Source organism: Simochromis diagramma, unplaced genomic scaffold, assembly GCF_900408965.1.
Source record: "Simochromis diagramma unplaced genomic scaffold, fSimDia1.1 OVJJ01000159.1, whole genome shotgun sequence".
Classification (NCBI taxonomy): domain Eukaryota; kingdom Metazoa; phylum Chordata; class Actinopteri; order Cichliformes; family Cichlidae; genus Simochromis; species Simochromis diagramma.
The window spans coordinates 2,759,264-2,781,860 of record NW_024387197.1 but is presented as its reverse complement, the minus strand read 5'-3'; the positions used below and the strand labels follow the sequence as shown (position 1 = coordinate 2,781,860).

General features: G+C 39.3%; 1 protein-coding gene across 7 annotated transcripts in view; it reads right to left on the bottom strand.

Annotated features, from left to right (window-relative positions):
- LOC120745361 (citron Rho-interacting kinase) overlaps nucleotides 1-17,349 on the bottom strand; it is a 48,210-nt gene extending 30,861 nt beyond the window's left edge. For 3 of the 7 annotated variants that reach the window (XM_040050154.1, XM_040050153.1, XM_040050156.1), the window contains exons 1-9: nucleotides 17,036-17,348; nucleotides 12,717-12,826; nucleotides 11,053-11,196; nucleotides 10,371-10,490; nucleotides 4,453-4,623; nucleotides 3,892-3,945; nucleotides 3,692-3,745; nucleotides 3,130-3,270; nucleotides 1,704-1,829 (exon numbers count right to left, since the gene is read on the bottom strand). In XM_040050154.1, the coding sequence (XP_039906088.1) occupies nucleotides 1,704-1,829; nucleotides 3,130-3,270; nucleotides 3,692-3,745; nucleotides 3,892-3,945; nucleotides 4,453-4,623; nucleotides 10,371-10,490; nucleotides 11,053-11,196; nucleotides 12,717-12,725 (819 nt within the window). In that variant the 5' untranslated portion in view covers nucleotides 12,726-12,826; nucleotides 17,036-17,348. Of the gene's footprint in view, nucleotides 1-1,703; nucleotides 1,830-3,129; nucleotides 3,271-3,691; nucleotides 3,746-3,891; nucleotides 3,946-4,452; nucleotides 4,624-10,370; nucleotides 10,491-11,052; nucleotides 11,197-12,699; nucleotides 12,827-17,035 lie in introns of all 7 variants that reach the window. The other 4 variants (XM_040050149.1, XM_040050151.1, XM_040050150.1 and 1 more) reach the window with 3 other exon arrangements.
- Between the last annotated feature and the right edge of the window lie 5,248 nt (nucleotides 17,350-22,597).

Sequence of the window (22,597 nt, the reverse complement as noted above, 5' to 3'; positions counted from 1 at the left end):
TGATTGTCACAAGCAGACACGGGAACCAGAACGTTTTCACAATAAAACATGCCCATAATTTAGTGCCTTATAGATCTAGCCTTAGCAGCAATAACTTGAAATAATCACTTTCTGTATGTCTTTCAGATCATTGTGGTTGAATTTTGGCCCACTCTTCCTTACGGCGTTGCTCTCTTGAGGTATAACATTTCAATCAGATTGATCATGACTAGATCATTACTAAACCTTGACTGTTTTTTTCAGCCTCTCTCTTAGAAATTTGCTGATGTGTTTGGCATCATTGTCCTGTTACATGAACAAGTTTTGGTCAACGGGTGGCTGTAGCTCAGGAGGTGGAGCAGGTCGTCTACTAATGGGAAGGTTGGTGTATTGATCAATGGCTGCTTCCGTCTGCATCTCAAATATCCTTGGGAAGATACTAACCTCATTTGCATTGGAGACCGTTGGAGACCGTTGGTCTCCAATGCATCCACTGGCGTGTGAATGTTAGTTAGAAAGACAGAAACTATTTAAGTGCTTGTGTGAATGGGTGAATGAGTTAAAGCACTTTGAGCACTCAGGTAGAGTAGAAAAGCCAGTCCAGTTACCATTTACCTAGCTTCAGAGAAATGGGCTCACATTCAAATCTAGAATAATTTGGCACACAGAGTTCTTGGTCTGCAAGAACTCTGTGTGCACTGTAAGTGCAAAGCAAGCCCAAACCATCACTGCTCACCGCCGTGCTCGACAGCTGGTATAAGGTGTTTGTCTTGATATGCCGTGTTTGGTTTTTGCCAAATGTGGTGTCGACCATCATGGCCAAACGTCATCTTTGGTCTCATCTGCCCAAAGTACATTGTTTCAGCTGTCTTGTGGTTTCTCCAGCTGCAACACTCCCTATGTGATCAGTCTTTTTTCAAATTGTGCTGTCAGCTTTTTGTTTTGTTTTTTTCCTGAGCACTGCACGGTCTGATTTCAGGTGAATCTGCAGTGCACAATATATGAATTTGCGTAATATTCACACTCAGGGGACTGTTATGGCATTGTGACAATAAACACATGAATCATCCAGATCAGCAACATGGCAAAAAACTGCTTTTATGGAGGTGCTCACACTTCCTGATCATCACTTAATGTTAATGATGCGTTTGGTTATCAGCAAATGCACTCACCCTGTTAATTCACATGAATAGTACGAGGTGTTCTTAGTTTTTCACGGGACACCAAAGAGTCTTGTAAAACCTTTTTTTTTTCAGATGACTGCATGTATTTTGTGCTTGCTCATATTAATTTCCCTATAATCGTTGTGAGTCAAAAGCTCATGATTCACAGTCCTCTAAACTGTCTGTTTGAAACGGTTTTGTCAGCTCTGAGTGGATATGCTTAATACTTTCATCTCAGGCACACAGTTCAGACGCTGATAATGCAGAAAATAATGGAAATAAAGGAGTAATTTCTCATAACAGGTGCAACAAAACTATTGGAAAAGTTAGAGAGAGATCTGATCACACACAGTCTGGTGATGTAAACAGATTCAAAGCGCTGGCCTGGTTGTATCACAGCTGTAAGGCAATTAAAATACAAAATGTGGAGTGTCTGAGCACTGCATATGTAAAAATATTAGATGTAAATTTGCACTTCTTTTGCAATGATGACAATGAGGTCTGTTTATTTCACACCTCCTTCTTCATTTTGCTCTGCTCGAAAGATGAAAGGTGGGTTACCAGAATCTTATCTGCCATCTGCTGAATCTGCTGGCCCTTGCTCTGGATTTCATCCTTCAGTTTGGCCTCCCGGCGCTCAACAATCTCGAGCCTCTTCACCTGGTTCTCAAGAGTCTTCCTGCCATCCTGGATAACACAAAACAAGCAAACGTTATGCACAAAAAGTAGCGATGATTTTTTCAAATTCATCCACAAGTCAAAAGAATTAATGCTCTAAAACAGTGCTTTTTTTGCTATCTAGACATAACACACAATTATAAGAACAGCAATTAACTTTAAATTTCCACTTCAAGGAAGAACTGGCGACATACTGTAATGGTCACACCCAGTTGGCTTGTTAGGGATGCATCTCTGCTGTGTTTATATCTCATTATTTCAAGTTACTCCCAACTAAAGTTCCACAGAGCTCATTTCCTTTCATGTTGGAAAGTGTAGGAGATCTTTGGAGCTGTATAAATTTGACCTTGTTGCATATTCTCTTTTCTCTGACTCTAAGTTATGCTGTTTACAGGAGTACTAAGATATGGTCATAACAAAAAGACCCTACAAACAGAGCTTCTATATGACTGCATATTTATATCATTTAATTTATGTCATTAATTTATCACGACAGTTGTGTGACGTAGCAGTGCATTCAGATTCAGATTAGTACTCTCAGAAAGATACTAAAACTTAGATGATGCTAAAACTAAAGCTATGCTGCTGGTGCCTGATTGTCTGCACACTGGAGTGTTTTATTTTTTATTTGCTTCATAAAATCTAAATTGGAATTTAAATTTTGTTAAAGGACTAATCATTTTGTCCAAACAATCCAGATTTAGATCCTTACATTTTTTATGTCAAAACAGGACAAAAGGCTTAAAAAAGGAATGTGCTGCTTTAATAAACACGATTCTGATTCTGATTAAAAAAAAGATGTTAAGGCAGTCGCCTGAATGTGGCCTGGAATAAAACTGTATACAGAAACAGCCACTCGGTGATCATGTAGTAAAATATAATAGGCAGCCTGGTTAGCTTCACAGGAACAATCACAATAAATGTCCTTCTGTCCAAAACCACACAGTCGCTACATAATGGATACAGACTGAAGACCTTAAACTAAAGAAAATAAATGTTCGTTGAGCTCAGACATTTTTGTCTAGTTTAATCTGGTGTCACTCACAAGAACTGGACAGCGGGGGGAGATCCCGACAACCAGGAAATAATCAAATCCCAAAACAAAACCTCTCTGACAAGCAACGATTCATTACAGAACAGGTTTGTGCTTCTATCAGATTATTTAAGACTTTTAACACAGAAATTTTGACGGTGCAAATCTACGAATGACTGAAAACACAGAATAGCAAGAAAACCCCCCAGAACGCATGTATGAAAGTCTTTGTGCATGTGTACAGTGTCTGTGACAGCAGTGTTTGTGTGTGTGTACCTCAGTCTCACGGAGACGTCTGCGTAGGCTGTCACTGGAGTCTTCCTTATTCTGGAGCCTCTCTAGATCCCGCTCCATGCGCTCTTTGGCCAGTTTTGTAGTCTGAAGGAGGTCAGTAGCCTCAGCATTTGCTTTTAATGCCTAGTAATTACAAGGAAAAGATGGAAAACATTTAGAAGGAATAACCAAACTTTTGCTCTCTTTCTTACTTTTAAATAAACTACTTTATATTGCTCATACCAAATCCTTAAGAAAATTACATGCTACATGTTAATTATTTCACATTTAGTTCGCATTGTGTCAGATTTAGGCCAATTATAGCCAAAACTGTTTGACTGTTGATTATTAATCAGTAACTCTTTAATCGTTCCCTGGCAATAGCCTACATCTGACAAGAGACCAAAGTTTAATCAAGAGACAGAGAGAGGAAGGAGGGGGTTGGGAAGGGTAATGAAAAGTTTATAAAGTCATCTCAAAGTGCAAAAATACTGCTGCATCTCTTCCATTTAGGATACAAGTTCAAATAAATTATTAATTGGTCTTTTAAACAAAAATATTTTACCTTGGTGAGTTTTTCCTGTAGCTCTTGGATCTTTACATGCTGTTCAGTATTTGTCTAAAAAGGGGGAAAAAATCATTTTAATATGGAAATATTATCCCACATTAAAGTCATTTAAACTCTTCAGTGTCTTTACCTAGAATAAATTTTCACCCTCACCAATCACACAGTTTTATCACGAATAAATTAACTTCATGAGCTACCTTCTCCAACTTGGTGATCGTCTCATCTCCTTCTGCTTTCCCTTGATCTTTGGCCTGTGAAGATGAAGGTCAGGAAGAGAAATGATCACTACTTTACTAGAAAAGTGAGAAGTTGCAAATCATGATCATGTGGTTGCTCTGTCACTGTGAGCGCTATAATTGCCAACAGCCAGATTACAGGTATGCTCAGTAGTTTACATAGCATTCATCAAATCCACTAAGGGTCAAAATTAGGCTCAAATATATGCACACACCCACACTAATATTTGGTTTAATGCCCCTTAGAAAGTTGCACAATTGTTTGGTTTCCTGTAACTGACCTGCCTTTAAATGTAGTCCACAAACTTAGGCACCCAATTCTTGTGTTTTAGCCATTACAGATGTATGCCATACAATCACTGCTCAACAATGTGGAGAAAGAACATTTCAAAGAAATCATCAAAAAACCCCAATACCATGACATTCATGCCCATGATGCAAACGTCTGACCACAACTGTTCATACAGTTTGATGCCTTCCTAAAACCTTTGAATCATTAAAAGCTTTAGTTCCAGTGCAGACCTTCTGAATCCTGTGCTGGTACTCTGCAGCTTTCCTCTTCAGTTCTTCGCTGGCCTGGCGGGACTCTTTCAGTTCTGCCTCATAAAGGTCGCTACGGCGACGGGCAGCAGACAGGTCCTCCTCCAGCTGTCTAATGGAAACTCGCATCTCCTCCAGCTGGGCATGATATTCCTACACACAGGTAAGAGAAACCTTAGATGACTGGATAAGTGAAGCTGAACACAAACAGAAATTTAAGCAAAGGGTCCAAGTAGTCCCACAAAATGCTGACCCAACACCACATCTACCCAAATTAGGTACTCTCACATAATTCAGACTTGAATCTAAATCATCACAAGGGAAGCATGGTGATGTTTTTCAAAATTTGGGCTTCATCAAACTACAGTCAGAAAGCTGGGAGCATTGTCCGATTGGACTTTTACAAATGGTTTTTTACATGGTGACAAATAGGGCTTTCCAGATGCACAGTGACAGGATTCAACTTTGAAATAAGGTTTCTTAAAGGTTTATGAAAGCTTACTAAAACATGTTGAACATACTGTAGACAACAAAGACAAACACTCGCAAGAAGCTCTGTTTCCTTAGAAGCAAAACAATGAACAAATGAGGGTTGAATTAATACTTGTGCACAATATTGCAAGGATTTAATATCTTAATCATAAGCACTTAATCCAGGTAACGTAACTATATTTTTAGTATCCATTAAGATTGTCCTCATTCCAGTGTAGCATATTTGGTTAGAGCAAATACTGCACGCTTTCTCAAACAACCTTAACATTGTTTGACTAGAACCTGAAGAAGATGTCCTTGTTAGAGATCACTGCATCATTTATAGCAGTCCCAGGCACACGTTCAAAACTCATCACATAGTAGAGGAAAATAAACATTTATGAAAAGACCGTTAAAAGGAGAAAAGAATGTAGAAACAATGATCGGCCACAGTCATTTGCAGATGTCTGTTAAACAGTAATTAGTCACTGCATAACAAATCTAATTTTAACCACCTCATCTGCTTACAGGGTACATCAGCCTGTTTGTCAGTCTAATAAAAACTAGCATCATTGTGCATCCAGGGAGCATTGGTGCTCAGCCGACGCAGATTAAAACTGGTCTATGTCGAAGCACACAGCATCAGACATGGTGATCCGAAGAGTCCCCACATTGTCAGAATGTACTGCTGTGGGCCAGGAAGAAAAACATCACTGAGCTGGTTTGGCACCATGTTGAAGTAAACATTTGCCTCCACCATGACCACTTTGGCTCCATTAAAGCAAGGCAGTTTCCATTATAGTGACAATTCATTGGATCCATAGGTACATCTCCCATTTGATAGTGACAATAATCATGATTATGGGTTAGAAATGTTTCTCCAATTCCAGTAATTCTTTAGCAGAACGATGATTTGGCCTAAAGAAATGAAAAAGAAAGCTTTCAGTGTGCTAAACAAATACAGCTTGTGAATTGCTGAATCACAGCAGCGGTCTGTTCTTGAGATGGAACATAATTGTGGCTCACACACCTGCACAGAAAAAAAAACTCTGAGACAAGACATGACATTCAAAACTTAGATGAGCTGATGCAATGAAGGAAGCCACTGTTAACACCCTCAAACCCCTAAAGACTGAGATCTTCAAATCTGTGTTTACTTGTAAAGAAAAAAGCAAACAAACAAACAAAAAAGTAAATAAATTAATCTGTTTTCTTTTCTATGCGGATTTTTTTTTAAGAATTGATAAACTCAAAGGAAAAAAACAGGAAAAAGAAGCAAATTAATGACATTAACTTGTTCCTACTTGCTCACTTCACAACACAAATACATAAGGATCCATAAATGTATTGTTTCTAAGGTAGTTTGCAATTTTCACCTTATTAGAGGTAAAAATTCTGATTCTGAATTGTGTTCTGATGTTTCAAACCTTGCGTTTTTAGTTTTATTTGGGTGGTGCGCTTACTTGGACCGCATTGTACCATATCAGCCTAATGGAGCATTTCAGAGTGCAGGGTTATTTCTGGTTCCTAGGATATTTAAAAGCAGAGTGTTCAGCTTTCATGTTCCTCTCCTATTGAACCAGCTTCCAGGTTGGATTCAGGAGACAGAAACTCTCTCTACTTGTAAGATTAGGTTTAAATCTTTTTTTCTTCCTTTTTTTAGTTTTGCAGTTAGAGCTGGATCAGGTGATCCTTAATCCTCCCTTAGTTATGCTGCAATAGCGATAAGCTGTTGGGGATTTCCCATGATGCACTGAGCACTTCTCCTTGAGGCACCTCTTTCCTCACCTCTCTCCAACCGGTCGCAGCAGATGGCCCCGCCCCTCCCTGAGCCTGGTCCTGCCTCAGATTTCTTCCCGTTAAAAGGAAGTTTCTCCTTCCCACTGTGGCCGAGTGCTTGCTTATGCTGTAGGCGATTGTGTGATTGGTGGGTTTTCTCTTCATTACTTTATTAGTTTTCTCTCTATTATTATAATATATTACAATATAAAGCAGGCAACCATTGTTGTGATTTTGTGCTATACTAAAAAATTTTAATCGAATTTGTCTTAAATGTTGTTTTAGTTATTTCCACTCAGTAAGAAAAATGTTAGGCTCTTGAAACTTGCACGAGTTTGCAACTGATAACAATGAAAGTCAACAGGACTCAGTCCTGGCCAAAATCTTCGCTCATCTCATGGCTTAGTTTGGGACTGTTCCACAGACGGATCTATTAGGAGCAAAACTAAATTCAAACCATTGTTGGGCAGGGTTTTTTAAAGTCTAACATTTTTTGTATGCAGTATTCTATTATGTATATATGCAGACACAGTACATGCACTCTTTCTTGGTACTTGCTTAAATTTCATGACTTCTAACCTTTTTTTGTTGATACAGCAGAAAAAAGGAACCGTGTGCTTTTCTGTGGGTCCTATTTACTCTTGTATCTTCAGTGAAACTGTCTCTTTCTATATGTTTGCAGGTCTTCCTGGCTTTGGCACAGAGTTCTTCTCTTTGTAAATGAATCTATCCCCAATCTCTCTTTGTTGATCCAACACTGCATGATTTTTTGCACAAAAGTGATAAACACTGCAGTCATGTGACAGAGCGTGGGAGACAGATGCTATTCAAGATGAAATGCAGGATTTAGCTGGTGTAAATACCCTGCTGGGAGGCACCAGTGGGAACACAGAGCCGTATAATACACACGAGCAGCAGAAAACCCTCACAAATTTGACAGTGTAGTCTGAACTCTTTTTATTTTAGTCAGAATTTATCCATGAAGGGCTTCCATATAAGAAGAAAACTGAAAAGAAAACACCTAATAATGTTTGATATTTTAGTACCCCAGCACAATCAACCACAACCCTAATCTCACTGCTGTTAACTTAACTCAGTGAGACTGACTACACTCTCAGGTTATCAGTCTGAGCTCTGCACAGTAACACGCTAAAATGAATAATAGTACTGAAATTTTGAGAAAAAGAAACAAACAGACACAAAAACAACTTCCTCAGACTCCTGCTGAGGGATCCCCGGGGCCACAGTATGCTTTACGTGAAAAGCAAGCTGTAAACTGATTCTGCTCTGTGTCCAACATCTCTGTAACTTTCCAAAAAGACAATGTGATAACTATCCTCACTTCGCAAAGTGACTTTACAGCTTTGTGACAGGATATCACCCTCCATTTCAAGCTTTTTTTCCATTTTCTTCCCCCCCAGAAAATACTTCCATCACTTTTTTTCTGGACAATTTATTAATCCGAGTGGTATTTTGCAATCTCTTACATCACACGGATCACTGTTTGTTTAAGGAGAATATGAAGTGATGGTCAAAATTTCTGTTTTCCAAACAGTATGAGCTAAGGCCCCAACACCTCATCACGACAGCCTGCCCACTGCATCAGCGCTCTCCTCACTTGTAGGTATATGGCTCTCATCACCATGGCAACCAGTTATATTCCCTGTATTCAGTGCTTGGTAACCGGCACTAGTGTAGGCTGAGGAAAACAGGTTGCTTTTTAAGAAAAAAAATGGTGCATAATGCCAGGAAGATGATTTTTCATGCTCCTTATCTCTTGTCCTAAATTGTCAATCTTGTATCAGCTTGATTCTCACAGCTGGCAACGTTCTTTCATGTTGTGCCGTCACCCCTGCAGAACTATACATGCTCGCACAAACACATGCCACACACTCATCACTTTTGATTTCATTAATTAAGAGCTGTGTGTACACTCCTGTCTCATTTGATATCAGACGTATTCTTGATTCCAAAGAGACTCACTGAGTCGAAGCACTTTACAGACTCACTGTATTTTAACATCTTAAAAACTGCACGATAAACTCAGCCTAATAAAGCAAGGTCTTACAAACAGAGGAGTAAACTAAACCTTTGATGAGTTCTTTCTCAGTCTTGTGGTAAACAAACCTTTTTCCAATAAAGCGCTGTACATGCACTCCATCCATATACCGTAAATTGAATATATACATGTATAAAAAATGGTTTTTCAAGGATTAAAAAAACCACAATCATTTACATTAAGAGGGTACTCCAACATGAGGCATTTCTACACATGATGTAGGTAATGCTATACTGATTGCACCCCTACAGCCTGTTGTGGGTAGGCATGGGAATCAAGAACCAGTTCCCAGTAGTCCAATTCATTGGAACTGTTAGTCTCCCTGCCTGTCGATCCCAGTTATCCATTCTTGCACTTGTGCTACAATCAGCTGATTTCAGAAGAGGAAAATAGCGATGCAGTCTAGAGCTTGGATATGCGCATTTATTTTTATTGCTCAAAAGGACGAGATAAATGATAAAGCTTAAAACTGCATCCAGGGCAGAAACAACCGCATTATGCTGCTAACACAACTTTCTTTGCAAGCATCTGCCAAGACAGCATGCTAACGCTAAGCTAGCCAAGAACCCAGGGTGAAAGCTGAGTGAATGCAGACAGACCCTGAACTTCAACAGGTAACAAGCAGATGAGCAGTCAGGCTGCAGCCTCCCTTTCTACCTGTTCGTGTTTCTAAAGCAGAATCACTGCAGTGATCGCTTTTTTGTGCTGGTTTTCATCTTTGCTTTGTGCGGTCAGCTTTGTATTCTGTTAAGAGAAAGATCTTAGAGATGTGTGTCCTCGTTAGGGATTTGTGTTGGTGTGTGGGGTTGTTTATATTGTAAAATAGTGATTATGAGACAGTGTGTTTCAGCTTTTTACAGAGTAACATGAACGTAATGTAACAGGTAGTACAACAAATTACTTTTTCCTGGGAGTAATTTAGAAACGTACTGCATTGCATGAAAATAAAAGCGTGTATTATGTTAAATAATGACTTTTTGAGTAACGACTCCTCACTGATCACAACAAAGAGGGGAAATAGCTCAGCACACATGCACAAACATTTGACCCACAGCTTGCAATTCATTTGCATGAATGTAATTTCTTCATTGCTGCTTAGTGATGGTGCTGACTCTCAAAACGGAGCCAATGAGAACCCAATGACAATCGACACGTGATATAGATAGTGCAATCGGACTCACTAAATTCTTATCAATTCCCATCCCTAGCTGTGGGGTTTCAGCATCATGTGCCTGTCTAATTAACACTCACAACCCACACACTCAGCCTTGGTGGCTCGACCTGCTCCATCTGACTGCTATTATGAAATCCTCTTAAAATGTTCTTTTTGAAAAACAATTCGTTATTTATGTAATACTGTACTTCCCTTCACTGCAAAGTACTGCATGAATACGCATTGGAAAACGAAGGGGAAAACAGTCACTAAAGAAAAGTCTTTTCACTCAAAAGAACAAAACTTAATGAAATCAAAAAATGATTGCAACAGTAGAGAGCTGACTAATTTCCTCATTAATTATTCAATTCTGAGCCCACAGCATCAGGCGTACTCTCAGCCAGCTGACCTAATGTGACACCCGAAATGTCGTCCTACCTGTTCTTTGATCTCCTGAAGTTTGTTGCTTTGCTCCCGGATGTCATGAAGAAGCTGCAGTGCTTTATCGTCCTCCTGTGTCACTTCCATACGAGCCTGTTCCAAACTACGCTTTAGACTCTGAAATCAAGACAAACTTGTGTTCAGTCAGCTGACACTTTGTTGGGAATACTCAGCTGAAAATAAATCAACCTGATATCAAAATCCTGAAATAAATAGTTAGTGTCAAATAGGTGTCGTTTCACTTTTTGGGTGCTGTTGAATCGTACTATCATCAGCTAAGTAGTATTTCCAATATCTTGTTCATCTACCATTGCATTTTAGTGAATTGACAGCAAGAGTCATAGTATATATGGCATACACACACATGCATATGAGGAAGCAGCCCATATGCTAGCGATTGTTGTAATACAAAGTTTTTGTAGAAGCAGTTCTTACCACTTCCCAACCATCATGAGACACTTCTGGTGCTTGATTAATTCCAGTAGTCACACATCATAAAAAACGTTAATATAAAATCTCCTGTTAAATCTAATAAAAATCGATTTTGCTCCAAAATAAGGCGTACTAAAACTTTTTACCTGGTAGTTCAGTTTCAGTTTTGCTTTTAGCAAATGTTTCCATAGATTTCACACTCTTTCCAGTGCTATGTCTCTGTCTTATAATCCCTGGAGATACTCACACTGCATTCGGTGATATAAGTGGCCAGATCCTGTTCTAGGATTGTCCTCTGAGTCTCTGAGGCCTTCAACTCTATGTCCTTTTGCTGGAGCACTGACTCAAGGTCAGACATCTTCCTCTGAATGAGCGAGATCTCTTGCTCAACCTGAAAGGAAAAACAGTATATTTGTGCAATTGTCACAACATGCATGTAATATGCTTATCTGTCTGTGTGTGTCTGTGTAAAAGTGCAGTAGACTTGTTTGGTGCCACATGTCATTGGTAGTGATTGATGTTACAATTACATTTGCCATTATAGCATTACAGGCCAAGAGGAGGGTTGGAAAGCAGAGAAACAGCAGGACAGGCAGCACAGTCACAGATACTGTGACAGCGCTTAGTCTATAGCAGCACTAACACAGTCACAATGCAGACACATGCTCACGAAAACACAGCACCACGGCATGGGTGTTGCAGCCAGTAAAACCAAAGGGTCAGTGTGGTACAGGAATCCAAAATGATGTGTCACTCACAAGTCTTTCAGCAGACAGCTCAGAGAAATACAGTGACATGAATAAAGGTGGACTGGTGTAAATCTGCACACATTTATATGTGACTCAGGACACTGAAGTACACTGCTCATTATATCTTCATCTGGTTGGGGCTTGTGGAGGTGTTATAAGAGGTATGTTTTGAGTCATACAGATTACATTAGCCAGATCTTATAAGTCAGCAAAGTTTCCTTCTGACAGGTTTAAATATGTGCTTAACAACGAGACGGAGGTGTTGAAGTAGCTGAGATATTACTGCTCCCTCACTGATGGATTCTTTGTGTTACGAGCTGCTTGGTTCGATGTACTGAACCAGATGCCTAACTTTGAGTATTTTGATAGAGTTGCATACAAAAACAAACAGTCAATACAAAACCGAATCTCACCACCAATCAGTAGAGCACATTCAACAAAATAATATATTTGTTTGTGAGAATTAACTTGTGTAAGCTATGAAATAAAATGGTAACATTTGTTGATGAGCTTGTGCGACAAAACAAAAATTAAAAGGGACCATTTTTCAACTCCATATTTTTATTCTTGGACTAATGTAGCTTAGCATGATTCACAATTCATAAGGATCCTTATTTCACTTGTAAATGTCTGAGCACCTTCTCAGTTCAGTTCCCCTCACCCCGTACTCACATGGGGGTGAAGGGACCCCTTCTCCGAGCCTGGAGTTTTGCCTCCCCACAGTTACCAAGTGGATGCTCACACAAGGGCATCTGATTGTTGGGGTTTGTCTCTATTATTGTAAGGTCTTTACCTCCCAGTATAAAGTGTCTTGATGGGATGGATGTTGTGATTTGATGCAATATAAATAAAACTGAATTTAATATTTTTAAATGTTTCATCACCTTTATCACGACAACTTTATGAGAAAGATTATGCAGCTTCTTTGCTAAGCATCACTTACATCACATCAGTCAGGATTAATTAGTATATTTTTCACAGCAGTTGCTGAACCTGAGAGATTTTTATTCTTACCATAGCCGTTAAAGGTAAAGCACATAGTGTAGCCACAAGGGTAAATAGCCAGAAATTCCAAACATACAGAAAAACACATCAGGCAAGGCAAACTGGCAAACAGATGGCTGACTCTAGAAACAAACTCTTACCATGTGAAAAGTTATACCTGTGACATGTGTCTGGCAATCCTGGCCTTTGTTTTGGTGCTTTTAAAGTAATGAGGCTGTGCCAAAGGAGATGGTCTTATCAGGAGAGTTGGTAGATGCAGTCATTAATCTGTAGGTGAGAGGGAACGGATAGCAGTTAGAGACACATTACAATAAACAGTTTCTGCTTATCCTCTCTTGAAATATGAAGGGCTGACTCAGTGCTCTTATGTAAAACACTTACCTTTCATAATCATACTGTATAGATGACTTATTCCATAAGTCAGTTGGGATAGTTCCTGTGACCATACATAACAGAATTCATGTGTCTATGTGTTTACATATGTAAAAAGTAAATAAGTGGTACATTGTCAAAACTATCAAACCAAAACTAGATTAAATCCTGTTTACTGCATGTAGTGACTCGGGCAAATGTACCGTGATTACATACACTTTAAATCTCAACTCAAATGCTCACTTCCATACCAAAAATAGCATTTATCAAACAAGCACTGAAGACTTGCGAAATTCACATAGCACAGAGTCATTCCAGAGCAGCGACACTTTATACATTAACACTTACTCCATTAACATGATACCACAGATGACTAGAAGATAAAGGATGCTGTTCACAGCTTAGATATTTAGTAAGCAAACCACTGTGCTGATCAAATACGTGATCATATATTCTCTCCTGGCAGAGACTAAAAATAGCCTGCTCGTGTTCACAACAACAGCCTCTTTTACCACCACTGGATATATTTGGCAGCTTTTGTGATCAAGTAGCATGCACAAGAATGAGTGGCAGAGGCAGGATGTCTATTAAAAGCACAGGCTCACCTCCCACTCCTCGCTACAGTAACAAGCTCGGCTCAAGCTCAACTACTGTATGTGCTCTACTGCCGCTGCACTGTGTTCATAAGAGATTTAATTTACTATTTAAATGCTTTATTATTTTTGTTTTAAGGGCATCTAGTTTGGTTCCTCTGATTTTCTGCCATATAAATGCTGTTGCAGTGGGGGATGGTCATATTAAAGATAGCAAAATTTCAAATAATGAAGTCAGAATATGTAGAGATAATGTTTAAGTTTAGGGTTTAGATGGCTGGTAATGTCTCTAAAGAAATGAACATAGCAGGAAAACTTCCATTTCTTGACAATCCTCTGAAATTTTGCTATTTTTTTCCATAATCAGGATGTTTACCAGAAGATTGCATGGATTTCTAAGTGGAAACTAAGCTGTGCACACTATGCAGATGAACAACACACACTGTGAACTTCTAAAGACGCTGCTGGTGCTTACTAATACTTCCTCCGGAAATCTGACATTCTGTAATCATCATGCTTCAAGGTTTTTTTTTTGAGTGTTCTGTCCGGTATCACAACAGGCCACGCAGCATGTGCCCAAGCTGCATCAGCCTAGAGTTCAAGTTTCACTGGCACAACATGATGCAGGAGCAGGTGGCTTGTAATGGGTGATGATGCATGAGGTTAGCTTCCTCATGCACCTGATGATTTTTCAGCCTGTAAGCACATCACGTCAGAGGCGCATGTTCCCTCTGTATAGTTTATATGAGATGTCAAAAAGTCCCATTTGTATTCAATGGTGACGGTGCGGTTAGAAAAACAATTTTGCAAGTGTGATCCCCAAAAGATTTTCACTCCTGTGAAATTGTTTTGACTCAGAGAGGCACAGAAGATTTATGTGCCTTTGGTTCATGTCTGCTTGTGGGTCTAAGAGGCTCAAAGCCACTAATGAATCTATATGTGCTGACACTTCTTAACAATGTGGAGAACTTCATCTGCAGCCAGCCAGTTGTAAAGTTGGTGGTTAGGGGTGCCATCCGAGCATGAGGCACCAGATGGGATTCAGATCTGGCTGTCTTCCTCTAAAATTCGAGTGCTAGCTGACTGCCCATAATCAGCTGAGCTAACAGACTGTGCAGCTGGGCTCCTCCTCAGCAATAATTAGCTCCCACAAAGCAATTACTAATAACTATACTTTTAAAACCTCATTGCAACAACAGGAAAGACAGTTTGACCTCTGAGCTAGCCAATCTGTATCTACTGAACATCTCTAGATTTGTGTTGTTCAAACTTAACAGTGTTCAAATCCTGAACATAGTTTGGCGTGCTAGTGCAATCAAAACAACTCCAGAAAAACTTTAAATGAGACAAATGAGAGCTCCGAGAAGAACACTGGCTTCATTCGAAGAGCTCTTTTTCGTGGGCTGAATAATGCGTGCTGGGCTGTGAGTCAGAGTTGTTGAAGAGGAGGAGAGTGGAGAGAGGTTGCATCCCAGTCATGGTGTTGCTCCACATTCAGTCTAGGTGACCAAGGGCCACGGCCACTGTATGGGCAGCGGTGAATCACAGACCTGTTGCAACTTTGTAGTGGGACAGATTCTCCCTAAGAACAAGCTCAATGTCTTTCTTTCAACCACTTCCCTCTAAGTTGATCTTTCAGGCCATCTTTTCCATGTATACTGTGAGATTTTATGCTGATTGTCATGACAACGACAAATTAACAATACCCCAGTGCAAGGCTCTCTAGCTCCACAGTTTCCTGCTAGCATTTTAGTTTTGAAGGCTACTACTAATATAGCCTTATCCATGTTATTTGGTGGTTGACTACAGTAATATTAATTTGAAGGTCCATCATAGGCCTAGTGCATGGGAATATCAGAAATTGATATAAGATACTATTTTCCATAAGATAGAGGTTTTAAGGCAATTCAAGTGACACTAGAGGTTTTTATACTTACAGCATGAAGAACTAGCACATTCAAAATAAACACTGGCCAGAAATATCAGTTGTTACATAAGCTTTATAGGAAAATTCCACCCTGAAACAGTTAAAATGGTATTCAGAGCTGCACTTCAATGCTTCCAGTTACCAAGCAGCCAGTTGTAGACAGATCTGCTGCCATGTTAAAATGTGCAGACCACAGTTAGACTTTAATCACTAACTGACTGGTTAGCCTTCCTAAAACCTGTCCTACATTCACGACGTGGCACCAAAAACACTTTTACTTTTAACTAGCTCCATCAGTGCTACGGACTAGCCACTGAATGCTCTGGAGCTCCAGAGACAGCCATTTTCGGCGATCAAATTGAATGAATGTCACAATTTATGCTGAGCATTTGGAAAACCACTTCACAAATCTAGCTCATCGTTATACTTCAAATCCAAATGACAAAGAGGATCAGTGTGGGCTTCTAAAGGAGCCTTTTGGGGAAATGACACTTGAGGATGTGGTGCAGCGAACTCTCTCTCGTCGCTGCTCGCATTAACATTGGAAGATCTTTACTGCCGAGAGTTTCTCGGTGTCTTCTATTCTTTCTTTGCCCTCTACCATCAGACTGGCCTGCCTCCGCAAACAGGAAACTAGAGATGAAACTCCAACAAACCAACCCTCCTGATGAACTGTTTTAAATTAAATATAGTCAGAATACTATAGATGAAGTTTAGAAATTCCCCCTCTCTGGTTTGAGTTGTGTTTAATACTTTTACACAGTTTATTGTATGTAAATTTCCTCTGTTTTCTTTCACAATTTCCTCATTAATATTCGGTTTTGCTGATCCTCTTAAGTCCCGTCAGTAACGTAATTTGCAATCCACCTAAATGTGCGCCAGAAAGAAGCCCCAAGCTTCCTTCACCTCTCTTCTAACCTTGGCATAACCTGCTGTTACCATAGAGATGCCTTCCACCAACCACAGCCTTCATCTTGTTACACTTTTTCTGACTTTATCAGACTTTGTTATTTCAGACCTTTTTCCACATATAACTATTACAGCCAAGTGGATTGTTAAAGTGAGCTAAGATCACCTGAAAAACCCTTACATGATAAATAGTCATGTCAACTTTGTTTCAAAACTTCCCCACTCTTAGTATAGATAGATGTTTGGAAAAGCCTGATGTGATCGTAATCTGACCATTTACAAACAATGGTGAGTTTGAACACAACCCTAGGGAGTGATAGCCATCTGTATGAGTGTATGCTACAGTAAGCACAGCGATGAAGAGAGATGGGCAAACAAAGGCACAGCATTTCAGTGTCGTGACCAAGAACAGTGCTCAGCCCTGACAGACGGGATACAGCTGCTGCGTAAGCTCAACGCTGCCTTAGTTATCTCATAAGTCTATAAATCCTCAGCTGTAGTGTCAGACAATCAATCAGTCAACTAATGGTTCCAGCATGCTTAAAGGGGAAATAATGCACTGTCACACCTGAAAAGCAATAAAATCCTGGTTTCATTCTTTCCCCGATCCAGTCATCACCCTCACTCATTCTTTATTCTTGACAGAAACCCTAAGTAAAATAGTATAACACTCACTCAGCGACTGCTACAGCTGACAGGTTTCCTACGAAGCTCCTTAGACGCGGCACCTCCTCGTCCAGTAAGCCCATTCATGTGGGGTCTCCCTCAGAAGCCACCAGCCGGAATGAGAGCTTCGCTGGTTCATCAAATTCGGGGTTGTCATCCTCACTGGGGAGAAAGTAGAGCCGAAAGGAGAGAGAGTGAGAGAGAGAGATAGAATGAGAGAGAGAGAGAGAGAGAGAGATGCGCTGTGGCAGGGCAGAAAGCTGCGAGGCAGTGAGAGCGACCGGAGATTACTGCTTACAGAGAGTGGAGAGAGGGAGGGAGTGGAGGACTACATAGAAAATGCATTGTAGAGTAATGCAGCAGACCAGATCACATACCATAGTGTGAGAGGAAGCTATCTCTCTCTCACTTATTTGTCATCTGTTCACCCTTACCGTTCCCCAAATTCTGTCTTCCTCTCTATTCTGTAGCAGCCAGAACTAATCACACTAATTTCAGCAGCCTGATCCACGTACTGTACATCATTTATTTTGCTTAAGACTTCTTAAACTGGGCACCTCATTAGTTTCTAAATGCAGTGAACATTATTAAACAGCTTCTAATTGAGGAGCAGAACTGCAGTCTAATAACTGACAGGACAAGAGTGCTGTTACAGCAAATATCTGTTTTCATTTTCAAGTTGACGGAAAAAGACTCAAGTACTCCAAGGTTGTCGGCCAAATATGGTTTGTAACCTACAATAGTAATCTTTTTTAAATTACTTTAAATCAGCAAAGTAATTAATCGGCCCATTTGCATGGACTGTGAAAGACTTTTCCCACATAAAGGCAGGAGCTGTGAACAGCTGAGTCAGCCACATGTTGCATTTTCACATATATTTTCCCTCTTTTAGCTTAAACCCAGTAAGGCCCAATAGAAGCAGTAAACCATAATGGTGTCTAATAGCTCTGTAACAAAGTACACTTAAAGTACTGAAACCAGGTGCAATATACATGAAAGTATTATTGCACATGGGCTAACAGAATAATGGTACATGTCATGTCACAACTTAACAAGGTCCCTGGTGTCTGGCAATCTAAGTGACACGTCACCGTGGCACTGACTTGCAAACTACACGCACACAGTGACAGATTACACACTCTGTAACAGATGGCAGAACCTAACCTGGCAAGCAGTACTACATCAGCGCAACAGAAGGGACAAAATGCTATCAAGGTGAAAATACAGTACTGTACATTTAGTGCGTGTGACAGTAATCAGTGGCAGACAGAGAACATGGGAAGTACTCACTTATGCTTTGTTATGGCTGCTAATTAGATCTCCGTGTCTTTCATACTTAAAAAAAGGTTATGAAATCACTGACTTAGTTGTGTAACAAAAGCCATCTTTTTTCTTTCTTAAGGCCTGCATACCCCCATATGTTGGCCTTGAATCAGCTCACACCTCCACTTTCTCATCTCCAACTCTGCACATCCTCCTTGCTGTAGGTAACGGACCAGTTTTGCCTCTTTGCTCCTTGAATCTGGTGCATTAACAACACTTTTACATTGTTTCAGTTACTGTGAAACAGCCTGTGTTTGCAAAAGCACACATACAGGAAGAGCCCTTAATTATAGAGTTCAGCATACAGACCTTGGGATGACACTCAGAAATATCGCACACACACCTGCTATGGAAACCTGAAAACCAAAATCTGTGGAGTAGAGTATTACATAATGTTTGTTTTGTTGATCCTTAAATATCTGAAGGAAAAAATGTGTGATGATTTATAAATAGAGCTACTTCTAGCTTACGCCACTGCACAATCCAGCATGTTATTAAAGGTATGTAAATTTTCCACTTGGTACTTTTCCCAACCTTTATAGCTAATATATATACAAGTGTGGATCTACATTGAATAGCATGGTAAAATTTGACCTGTCATTACAAGTTAGTCTGATTACAATTAACATTAAAGTCACAATGAAGTCAATTTACTGACAAAACTGTTCATGGAATATTTTAGTTAGCATAATTTACTGGCATTAGTGTGAAATAAGGGTGCATTTTCAAAGTGATCTTGAGTACTGGGCTGAGCACAGGCATCATACTGATGTTACCTAGCAACAAGGTATTGTATGTGTCTAAGACCACAGCTTAATTCTGAAGTGAAGATGGAAAATAACAGGCCTTTTCCAAGGCTGTTTTCACTTGTATTTCACTGTAATGTACACCACTGCTCATGCATTAAGTAATATGGATGGACCACCATCCATATTGTATTGACTGATGATTGGTGTCAAATCGTTTTAAAGCGAGCAAGCACAGGATTCTTGAATTTAGGGGTTATTTTCTTCCTGTAAACATTAGGAAATATTATTGAGCTTACGAATGGCAGAAACTATCAACAGGGGAAAACTGAAATTCCCAGAAAGAGCAGTACCTCTTCTGCAGGTGTTACAAGCTTTCCAAGTCATTGACCAGAAGGAGCAGTGCAAAAACACTGCCACCCACTGGCAAAATATTTTATATAGCATCATTTCTGCATTCTGTATGTTCTGCTATGCTGGTATAGGGCGAGGGCTATCACGGAGAAATACAGTAATCTAGAGGTTTGAAGAGCCTGGTTCTGTTACATAACAGGAAGCCAAACCTTGCATCAGTTGAAAAAAAAGGCAAAGTCAGGCCTGTATGACTAAGGGTTGGTGTTACATAAGCACAGAACACAAAGTACTAAAAGACTCTGCTCATATTCACTCCAAACTGTCACTATTAAGGGAGCTAATTTTGCTCTTTAGAGGATTTTAAAATTGATTACTCAATCAGTTAATTAGGCAACTGACATGAAAAGGGGATGGAGAATTGTCACTCACAATCCAGCACAGGCAGAAAGCTCTTTGTCTTCTTTTGTTGGTCGTTCCGACTGCTTCTAAATACTGAAGCTTCACAGAATATGTCAACAATTTACATATTTTGGTCATGAATCTCTATAATAACCTTCACTTGTTTCAAAACATTTTGTACACAAAGGGATTGGCAATGATTCAGAAAGAGCTCAGATACAGTTTTATAGCATAAATATTTATAACACATCACAATCCTAAAATACTTTTCAGATCTGCAGGAAGTGAGCTGCAAGTAGTGAAAGTAGGATGATCATCTCTTATTCATCACTTGGGGAAGGTGAATGTAATATCATCATCTTTTCCACAGAGGGAGCCACAGTCTATAATAAAGAACCACCGGGGTTGGTCTGATTTGTGTCCCTTTGATCATCAGCCCTAATAATAGGCTTTAAGCAGTTGATTAATCCCTTATTAGTCAAAAAAAGAAGTAGAAGAAAAAGAAAAAAGATGTATTTTTCATGATTTTTCTTGCATATAAAAACGTTGGTATCCTCTGAAGAAATTTTTACCCTCTATTAAAAACTGGAAAAGGTTTCAAACCTTGTTTTTGAGCCAGGGGGTTTGCATTTACTTAAACCTTAAAAATGATTATCAAAAAATAAAAGGAAAATTAATAAACTTATACTAACAAAGAATAATTTAAAATCCTTCTGCCCACATACAAGGTCTTGAATAACCAGGCCCCATCTTCTCTTAAAGACCTTATAGTACCATAGGCAAGGCAAGGCAAATTTATTTGTATAGCACAATTCAACAACAAGGTGATTCAAAGTGCTTTACAGAGACATTAGAAACAAAAACAAATAAAAAGCATGATTTAAAATTGATTAAAACAAGCAAACAAACAAACTAACTAAACACACACACACACACCCCAAAAGAGTACTTAGCTCTCTGATGGTTGGTTCCTAGTATATTTAAAAGTAGAATGGGAGGTCGAGCCTTCAGCTTACACCGACCTTAGTTAGGCTTTCTTCCACAGTGTGTCTTTTGTCCTGTCTCTCTAACCTCTTTCCCAATGGCAGATGCCACTCCCTGAGCCTGGTTCTGCCAGACGTTTCTTCCTATTAAAAGTACGTTTTTCCTTCTCACTGTCGCCAAAGTGCTTGCTCATAGGTGGTCGTGTAATTGTTGGTATTTTCTCTCTATTATTGTAGAGTGTTTACCTTACAATATAAAGAGACTTTAGGCAACTGTACAACTATTTATCCATAGGACAAATGTTAATATTTTTCCCTATATTTGCAAACAATATAATATAATATTAATACGGATAAATTCATTAAGCTTAGGTTTATCAAAGCAGAGTTTATCCACTGAGCTATGGTGGCACCCCCATCCACAAAGTTAGGCCATGGTGGGCCAGCAGGCCGTGACCCACTTCTTTTGTGCTCCCAGTAGAGCCTTTGTTTGTAGGACCCTAACCCCATCTTTAACCCCATCCCCCTCATTACTACATACACACATATTACAGTATCTGTGAAGGACTTAGCGAGTCCATTAAAAACCTTTAACTTGTAAACACATGACCCTAAACCTAATCCCTGTGCGCTTAATCCTTTATTTATCAACTTAACCTGAATTTATCTCTTAAAGCAGTTAATAAGCAGTTTCCCATCATGCATTTCTCCATTTTCTTCCTTATGATTTGTGTTAGTTTATATTTAGTGGGTGCTTTTGGAAGACATCAAACTGCTGGGTGGACGGAGGTCGCAGCACCTATTTATAACTACTAATTAATATAGCCTAATGCTAAATTTGTGTAAATTTGACAACAATTAAATTAGCTATATCTTGATACACTGTGTACAGACATTTCATTTCACAGACAGCTGTTAGCTCATTATGCTAATTAGCTTCTCTAGAAACATCTGAGAGGCTGCGTGTATTTTTCAAAGAACGAAAAACAAGTTATAAAGTTACTCATTCCCCAAAATGTATCATATGTATCTTATGGTGTAAATAATTACATTTTTTCAAATAAACGAATTCATAACAAAACGTAATATGATAACCTTACTGGTCACTTTGCTTTGGTATTACATTTTGAACCTAGACTGTAAATGTGCGCGTCATTAAATATCGTGATAACTTCGTATTGCAGACTAGTTTTGCCAGAAATACCCCTGAATATCCTCTGACGCTGTAATCCAGCTACACCTGTAGTCAAACATACCCACAAACTGTAGCAAGATGGGTTTATGTAGGTAATAGTCAACATTCTTTGTCACATGCATAGTTATACGAGTACAACGCGCAGTGAAATTAAATGTGTCCTGAAACGCTCCTCGACTGTGCATAAAGGGGATATTATATATAGTAAGTAGTGAATTATATACTTTAAGTAAATTAAATAAAAAAATCTGGATTTCTAAAATTAAAAGTCTGAAAATGTACATTGTGCGAGTGGAAAGTTAAAGTGTCTTGTGCCATATTAGCACCGCAATGTACTGACAGAGCTGTGCAGGTAGGGTAAACAAGTGCCCACAGTGATATAAACAGAGTAATACAACAGAGTGACCAGAGTAGTACAAACGGTAACGTATAAGGTATTATACAAAAGGTAATATCACACGTAATACACATAAATGTAAAACCTTACTTTTAAGTTATCAGGAAAAAGAGCTATATAGGGCCTATAATAAATAACTGATGTTTATTTAAACTCTAGGTTTTTTGGGCCCTG